The 8911-nt window shown below is 43.8% G+C and overlaps 1 protein-coding gene across 2 annotated transcripts; it reads right to left on the bottom strand.

Annotated features, from left to right (window-relative positions):
- Window positions 1-2325: 2325 nt before the first annotated feature.
- LOC123397590 lies at window positions 2326-6213 on the bottom strand. Of its 2 annotated transcripts, XR_006609982.1 has the most exons (6): window positions 6052-6191; window positions 5706-5963; window positions 5271-5517; window positions 4066-4536; window positions 3167-3280; window positions 2326-2611 (listed from the first exon to the last, which is right to left on the bottom strand). XR_006609982.1 is itself a non-coding variant. In XM_045092127.1 (3 exons), the coding sequence occupies exons 2-3, from the start codon at window positions 5871-5873 to the stop codon at window positions 5317-5319; spliced, it is 369 nt and encodes a 122-aa protein (XP_044948062.1). In that variant the 5' UTR covers window positions 5874-5963; window positions 6052-6213; the 3' UTR covers window positions 3833-5316. The 2 variants fall into 2 exon arrangements, 1 of the variants encoding a protein (XP_044948062.1); XM_045092127.1 differs by lacking the exons at window positions 2326-2611; window positions 3167-3280 and having other exon boundaries at window positions 3833-5517; window positions 6052-6213.
- Between the last annotated feature and the right edge of the window lie 2698 nt (window positions 6214-8911).

The following is an 8911-nucleotide window of genomic DNA, read 5'->3' as shown; positions in this document are numbered from 1 at the left end:
TGCAAGGGCGAGGACATTGCGAATCGTGGCAGACTTGACCACCGTGTAAAAAGTGTCGCCGAGGTCCATGTCGGGGAGCAACGAGAAGCCATAGACGACCCAGCTGGCCTTGTAGCGCTCCAGCGTGCCATTTTCCTTGTACTTTTGCCGGAAGAGCCACTTGACAGAGATGATGTTGGTGTCGGCGGGGTGCGGTAGGAGAGTCCAGGTCATGTTAGCCATGTATTCATCCTGCATTGCAGCCTGCCAATTGGTGTCACGAAGCACTGCACGCAAGGTCGTGGGTACCGGAGAGATGTTGGTGGTTGTATTCTCCTTTTGTTGTATTTTTTTTCTTTGACTCAGCACTAACTCCGTTGTTGTGTCGTCCCGACGTTAGGCTGCTCCAAGTCTTCTTCTTTTTTTTTTCAGAAAAATGTGATAGACCTTCTCGTGTTTTTTAGGAAAACGGTATGCTGTTGTTGTGCGTCCCGGCATTGCTCTTTTTAGGAGGAAAAAAGACTGCTTCTGCTGTATCATCCTAATGTTGGGCCGCGCTGAGTATTTTTTTTACAAACAAAAAAACTGTATGGGTTCTTTAATAAATCTTTGAATTAAGAAAAAGTAGAAGCTGTTAGAGGGGATCGAAGTAGGGACACCACGTATTATAAATTTTTGCCAAGTTTATCGAAATAAAGCCAAAAAGAAAAACAAAGAAAAAAACATAGAGAAAGTGCAAGAAAGTTGGTCTCGAGAGTGGAACTATGAGTGCCCAACCAATTGGGTTGATTAATCGGTATGTAACTTATGCCTTCTGGACTGCACCAGGACTGCGTGTTAGTTTGGATAAAATATAGGAGGTTTTATGTAAAATGTAAAAAAGATTCATTTTCTGACTTAAATCTGGACTGCGGGTTGATTTCAGAAAACGACAGTTTTTTTACAAAACTGTCACGACGGAAGCAGTAGTTGCTTTATTATTAAAAAAATTAAGGAAAGATAGCAAAAAAACATAGGGCAAAAAAAAAAGCACGTCAAGATGTTGGATCTAGACGAGTACCCAGCGGTGGCGATGGTTGTAGGCACATGCGCGACGCAAACCAGGCCGACGCGTGCGTACAAGAAAGGAAAAAAAAGTGCAACGGCCGGCCAGCACAGCTGTGCAGTGTAGGTCCCACGGGACACGTGGTTGGCTTGGAACGGGGGTGATGAGTGCGCATATGCGAAGTCTATTTGAGCGCAGCTTTATTTAGTACCACCTCGATGGTTTCGGTTGACACTTGGCGGCTTAAATAAGAAGACGACGAAGGCTGTATCGCCGACCACGCAAGGCTAGCGCTAGCTAACTCGTGCATGTTGGGGGGCTAGAAGTGCGGATCGATGTCAGTCTTTTTTTCTTTTATCTTGTTTTTTCGTCGTCATACATTGTTCCCTTTCATATAGAAGAATGTCAAACCAGGTGCCCCAAACACCCGAACAAACGGCCGTTAAAAAAAGAAGATCTAGACGGGTGCCTCAAAAGCCTAGGTTGACCGGCACCCCTCATATGCGGATCAAATATGGGGGATATGGGGATGCCTGCACGTCAAACCCAGTAGGCCTACCACATCATAAATTGCACCAAATCCACCCCCTCCATTCATTGTCTCCTCTCTTCTTTCTCCTCCGGGTACTTACATCGTGCACCTCCTCTTTCTTTGCGGTCATTCCGAGCCTCACCACCAACATGACAGCCACAACAGTCCTCTCTCTCGTGCTCGTCGTTGGTGACATCCTCATCGGCCCGGACGCCAACACCACATGTCCAGCAACTCTCGAGATGTGTCTTGCCCTCTATGTGTTTGACAGAACGTCCAACCTGTTTTTTTGTGATTTATTTGTAGGGAAAGCCATGAATTCGAATGCTTCGTCGGATGAGGAGCATGGATCGATGGAGCTTGATGAAAGGATTGCAACTAAATTCTTTCATTTGTCGGATTCGGACGAAGAAGTGGACATGATCATGCTTAAGAGTATGCAAGGGGAAATGGATTGGCATGTGGAGCATATTCTAAAATTCAAGGGCCGATCAAAGGGAGAAGAGCGATCGTGATTGGGTCTCCGGAGCACGTCCACTGCAGAAAGACTACTTTGCTCGGGACATAACTTCTCCAGATGATCCATGATTTCTTCGCCGTTTTCGCATTCCGAAACCATTGTTTTTACGCATTATGGAGAGAGTGGAGCACAAGATCACTACTTCAAGCTCACAGGGGATTGATGCGGCCAACCTTCTTTCCTTACTAAGCTAAAATGCACGGCTAATCTGAGGATGCTTGCACTTGATACTGCTGCAGATGCCGTTGGTGAGACGGTCCGAATTGAGGACAACACATGCCTGAAGAATACTGTCAAATTTGACCGCATCGTGGTGCGGGTGTTTGAATCAAAGTATCTGAGAGAACCAAATGCGCATGTGTTTGCAGTCAACAGTGAAGTAATCTCACATAAAATAGGACTGTCTAAAGGCTCATAAGTGGAAAGCTTCTGATTCTTGACGTCCAACACCTTCCTCATGTATCCGACTGGATGGTCGTCTTGAACGAGTACGGCGCCCATGCCGCCGTCGCAGGCGTCGGTCTCGTTGTGAAGACTGCATGATGCATGCTGAATGTCAAATGGCATGAATTTATAATACCGAGAACATGAACGCCCGAATGGTCTCTAGAAAAGGCAGGCGCCTGGTATTTGAGAACTGGCCAGCAGGTCACAAGATAGGGAAATCGCAAGGATTGTCCATGTGATTGATGCTGATAACCACCCAGTGCCAAGGACCTATCATGCCATGCCAGTTTTGAACAGTTGATCAAAGAAGTTGTACTGGGGACTAATAGCGAGAGCCTGCGGTGTCAATATCGACGAGGATTGGCAGGTGGGTGTGCGCTGCCAATTCCTTCAAGCGGATGAGCAAATCCTGCAAACCTCCAAAGGAGATAAATCTTTGGCAGAATCAAGGAGCTGCTGTTCCACTCATAGATACCATCCATTTTCACCAACAATGCCAGTATAAAATCTCTAAGAAGTTAAAATCGGAAAGGGTGATAAGTGGGAAGAAGGGAGAGGAGGGTGTTACAAGCTCAGGATGGGTGAGGGGCACAAGTGGCAAGCCATTGAATGTACATCAACACTGACGGGCAGCAAATCTTACCATCAGTGAAGTCGTCAGCTGGAGGCCAGATGCAGGCGCAGCACAATTTCCAGTGTCAGAGGTGTACTTGATTCAAGAACAGCAGCATGATAGATGTTGGCAATTCCTACCGTACTGCAATCAAATTTCTTACTAGTAAATAAATAGTCTAGATCAGAGTCACTGCAAATTGAACATTTTCCATCCTCTACAACTAAATCAAATGTCGCCCAGCATATGAAAAACTCAGCTTCTATGGTTCACTCACCATGATCTGTTGACCAGCCTTCAATTACTGTATACCAAGTGTTGTGCATTGACAACATCTCCATAGATCGTACGTATACTGTTTCCTAAAAGTAAACCACTACCAGCCATGTCCAGATCAGCAATTTTTCATGGTGTTCTCTTACTTATCTTTCTTCGGTGATGTCTCCCGTGCAGAGCAGCAGATCATGATGCAGGTGGTGGATGAACAAAGCAAATGACAAATTTTCCCTTTTTATGATTTCCACTGAACTCGGCATGGCTATAAATGGGCCTCTTAAGTCTTAACATGAAACACTAACTAACATACTTGTGGCCTAGGGAATGTACTGTACCAAGATAGCCAAACTAATTAAATTGCTCAACCTAGTACATTACTGCCAAAAAATAACTGATATGTCCCGTAGTAAAGAGTAGAAATTCAGGTAAGGATCCTCTTATGCTATTGTGGAATAATATGAGAGACGTGTTACAGGATTTGCTGCAAGATACATAAGCTACTGCATCTTAACAAGAACATGAGAAACAACAATGGTGACCTAGGCTAAAATTCATTGTACTCAGGCAGCCAAGCAACTTCAATACTCCAAGTCACTAGTACATCATTACCTATCGAAAATAACCAGTATGTTCGTGCACTAATAATAACATACCTTGTAAGAAAAAGAGACATGATGATGGAACGAGACTGTCCTGACCAGTTAGTTCATAGCACTGAGAGCTTTTTTCCTTGCCCTTGATGCAATCCCAGTTGTCCAACTTGACGAAACAACTCAGGTCTTCACAAAACAGTGCCCTTGCATGTTTCCTCCAAAGCTCGCTGAGTACGGACACTTGTCAACCAGGTCCCACCACCAGCCAGGCTACTCAGAATCTGGATTAGAATCCTCCTTCAGGGTATTGGCTCCAGACACAATTGTACTATTCATTTCTTTGCTGAGCACTGGAGGTCTACCATCAGCCGCGCCACCTGTTCCCCTTCTTTCCCTTGGCTGCATCAACCGCTATGATTCTGACCTCAAACCAATTGAGCTGCTGCATCTCTAGGAATAACTCCAGGCTTCAATACGCTTGTCAAAGACAGTGGCTTTCCTGGGTCTATAGTTCTTAACTATAGCTATCAACTGGAAAAAAAAAACAGAAAGCACACCAGCATTGACAAAAAGAAAGTTCTGCAAATAATCAAGGCATTTGGAAGGTCATGTGAGTGCATATATGTAGAAGGAGTATGTTCGAGTATACGAAAATTATAGTAGGAAATTAGTTCTGGGTCCTTGTTATTACAGGTTGTTTATGCCACTAAATTTTTATGTACTGCAATTGAAATGTAATATAAGGGCACAGTAGCTCTGGAAACTAACATGTGTCAATTACTGAAAATTATTTTGAAGTTACTAACTACTATGATTGTCATCAGAAATTAGACGCTTTGTATGCTATTCTACTGAATACATGACCTGCAAATGGTTAAGAGATGTGATAATCAGATATAGCCCCATCATTTGACGTAAGGTTTTTGCCCAAGTTAATACTCCCTCTGTAACTTAATATAAGATGTTCTTTGACACAAATATAATGCCAAAAAAAATGTCTTATACTAAGTTACGGAGGGAGTAGCAGTTAAAACCACATCCATTTGAATTGGAGAAGGCCTAGGCCAAAGTTCTTCAGAACTCCAACACAAGTTTCAGAAAGAAGCAGCAAAGAAGGCAAAAACAGAAGTACAACGGAAAAGAACAAACTGTTTTGGGTTATTTATTTATGCATAATTCACAATGTGGCATCATTCACAGTATTTCAGCTATAAGCACGATATATGATTAACAGCTTTGTCTACAGATCCAGGAAACATCATTACCAAGGTGTAAGCCAAATATGCCCTACATCGGTCAAGATGAGTGCGTTCATGGCTTGGGCTGCTCCCTGTTGAGCTCCCTCTTGGGCCTCTGCGGCGCATTCTTGGGGTTGGTGAACCATGTCGTGTAGAGGAACTGCTTGTGAGGCCCGTCATGGTCGCAGATGAGCCTGAGCTTCTGCTTCTCCCTCATCCACCGCAGCATGATCTTCATCTGCCTCTTGCTTGTCAAACCCCTCAGCCCTACGTCCTGAAGGAAATTTAACACACCGCAAGTTCTGAATGACAAGAAATCCAAAGTGACTCTTTAACCCATTACAAGGACAGAGAGGACACTGTCCGTCCAGCCAAGCTGACAGAAAGACATTCCGTCGAACAGGTTCTGTGCGTGCGTGCGCGCAGAGATGAATCTTGCAGGAGCTTCAGAAGAAACGGTACCTTGACGTGCTCCCAAACGTCAGAGATGGTGAGGGGGCCGTGCTCCTTGACGACGTCGAAAATGGTGCGGGTGATGGACTGCGCCTGCTCCGGCGCCGTCGTGAGCTCGATCGGCGCCATCTTGGGCTTCCCCTTCTTCGCCGCCCACCGCGCCGCCGTCGCAAACATCTCGGCGCCTCTCCTCGCGCGTTCACCCACGCCGCGACGCCAGAGCGCGAGAGAAGACAAGAACAGCTCGCCTCAAGAAATCCAAGTATTCTGAAGTTACTGCGGGTGTCAGCAATGATGTTTTGCTGAATACATGGACCGAGCCCAGGGAGGTGGCGGGAGGGGAAGGAGGACTCACCCGTTCAGACGCGAGGAGTCTCCGTCGCCGTCGCCGTTGCCGTCGCCGGTTCTTAGGCTCCGTCGCCGCCGCCGGGAGGGAGGGTGAGGAAGTTGCGTGCTGCCGATCCAAGTTTTTTCTTTTAGGGAAGCCAACGCAACTACGCATCCAAGTGTGTCGGTCACAGTGAGCGCTAAGCTCGCGTCGCTCGCATTATGGGCCTGGCCCTGCCAGCGAGTGCACGTCTGTAAATCTTTTCCTTTTTTTCTCCTTTCATCTTTTGTCGGTCAGTTTTATTTATAGGGTTTGTTTGGAACTGCTTCAGTTCATCAAAATCAGTTTCACTTCATCAAATTCACTTTAGAGCAGTTTCATACAGAAGTTATAGCACTATCAAGAGAATGTTTGGCTTCCATCTAGCTCCAGCTTCAAGAATAGAAAATTTGGTGCAAAGAATCTATTTGATTGGTTGAGGGAAAAGAAATGAAGGGGTATCCACTTACTGATGGCAGTGGTGGATAATTTCATCCCAACTCCAGCTTCTAGAGTTTTTTAAACACCCTCTCAGGAGTTTCATAAAAACTTTGAAGTTATACCCCAGATTCTAGTTTTTTGCGGAGCGGCATATCGTGGAGCTACCGCGTTTGGCTTGTCTTTTCTAAAGCAAAGCTGAATTTTAAAGAGTAGAACAGTCCCAAACAGGCTCATAATTTCACTAGCAAAAAGCCCATACGTTGCAACGAAAGAGAAAAACTTCATCTCGATCCGTCCGCCACCAGATCCACGTCGGAGTTGTTGGACCCGCTCGCATGACAGCTGGCACCCTGCCTTGGAGCTCGCCACCTCTTCATGGGCCTTGGAGCACCCCGCCTTGGAACACAAAACAAAAAGGTTGTATATTTACAAAAATAAAAATCATGCGTAGAACAAATTGTGCCTGAATTCGAAAATCGATCCTGGATTCAACAACTATTCAAAATTGAAATAATGTTCACGACATGAAAATTGTCTACATATTTGAAAAATGCGTGAGAATTTTAAAAAAAAAATTCAGTTGAACAATTCTTCAAGAATTACAAAACATCGTCATGAATAAAAAATAAACCACAAATTCAAAAAATTGTTTGTGCATTTGAAATCATGTTTATGAATACAAAAAATGTTCACATGTTATAGAATTGTTCAGTAGTTTGAAAAGTACGTGAATTCAGAAAAATCATGGATTTAGACATATGTTCATGTATTAAAAAAATGATCATGAATTCAGAAGATGTTAACAAATTCAAAAAATATTAACAAATCCAATACATGTTCACGGATGGGAAAATGAGTTCATGGATTCATAGACTGTTCGTGAACTCAAAAAAAATGTGAATACAAAAAAAATCGTGGATCCAAAAAATGTTTATAAATCGAAAAACTGTTCATGGATTAAAATACTGTGAATCTAAATATGTTCACAATTTAATAACTGTTCACATATTTATAAAAAATATCATAATTTAAAAAAAACATGAATTTAAAAATTAATCACTAATTTAATTTTTTCATAATTGAAAAAAAATGTTTGTGAACTACAAAAAGCAACATCTCACTCGTCCTCGCAACGTTATGAAAGTTGAAGCACACAAATGGCAAACAAACATAACCTTCCAACCTGGGGCGACAAACCAACCACAAACTGTCGAATCAAATTATATGTTTACTGGTTAGATTTTCTAACCAGATTTTATAAGATGCGTCTAAAAATCCATTGGATGTCATGTATTAATCGGTCGAATCAACAATCATATGTTCATTTAGATTTTCTAACCTAAATTTCCTTTTTCTGGTTAGTCAATCAAATACCTTTAGTATATAATGACAGATATGGCCATGTGCAATTTTTTTATAGAAATGAGAGAATGTTTTATTGCTTCTTCAACATGCCTCTGGAGTTATAAATGATGCAACCATTAAAGAATTTAGCTTGGGGCCCCAAAAGTAAAGATGCACACAACTATACATGTGCAACATAGATGCAAATGTTATGAGTGAACTCTTCGATCTGACCTTCGTGTGACACACAAAAAAAAAATCAAAGGTTTCTGAAAAAAAACTTTTCACAGCTGAAGTTCCCGTTATGTCCTCCTCTGGTGAATTTCATAGTTTTGCTATTTTTCCAGGTGTTTAAAAAATGGTGTTGCGTTCATCAATTACGCATTAACATCGAGCCTGAAGAAGGCAGCGTCGCAGCCAGCGTATCGAGGTGCGGGGAAGCTGGCGGAGGGAAGTCTGAGACTGAGAATAACACAAGGAGGTGGGTGGGGAAATATCAAATGCTCCCATCTTGGGGTGCTCCCCATGCTCAAACTTCGAAAAAAAATCAATTCCAAATGTTTCAAAAAATTCTGAAAACAAATATGAATGTTTAAAAGGAATGTGACTACAAGTCATAAAAGTTCCATGTCCAAATTCTACGGGGTATAGTGAAATCTTGCATGAGTAGGATCAGAAGACAAAAACAACATTTGACACTACTCACATCTGAATTTGTCTCTTTTGTTTCTTAATGTACATTTCAACTGACATCAGTGCTACTGTAGCAGCTCCATCCCTGGCTGGCGTGGGCGGCGGCAAGGTCGCTGATCCCCTCCTCACGGGCCCCCGACTGATGTGGGACGGTTGGTCACTGGAGGAGCCAGGCTATGGCGGGGCGCTCTGTGTGGCGGCGGCTCGTCGTCACCAAGAGCTCTCGTGCTGGCATAGCGGCTGCCATGGAGGGGCGCCCTCGGGCAAAGACCAACGTCTGCCTGCCTGTCGGATCTGAATCCAGGCGGCGCAGACTGCGGACGGCTGCTGAGGTCCGGCTTGGGCTCCCGGCGGCTGCGGATGGTACTAC

The sequence above is a fragment of the Hordeum vulgare genome, chromosome 5H (assembly GCF_904849725.1).
Source record: "Hordeum vulgare subsp. vulgare chromosome 5H, MorexV3_pseudomolecules_assembly, whole genome shotgun sequence".
Classification (NCBI taxonomy): Eukaryota; Viridiplantae; Streptophyta; class Magnoliopsida; order Poales; family Poaceae; genus Hordeum; species Hordeum vulgare.
This window is presented reverse-complemented; position numbering and strand designations above follow the sequence as displayed.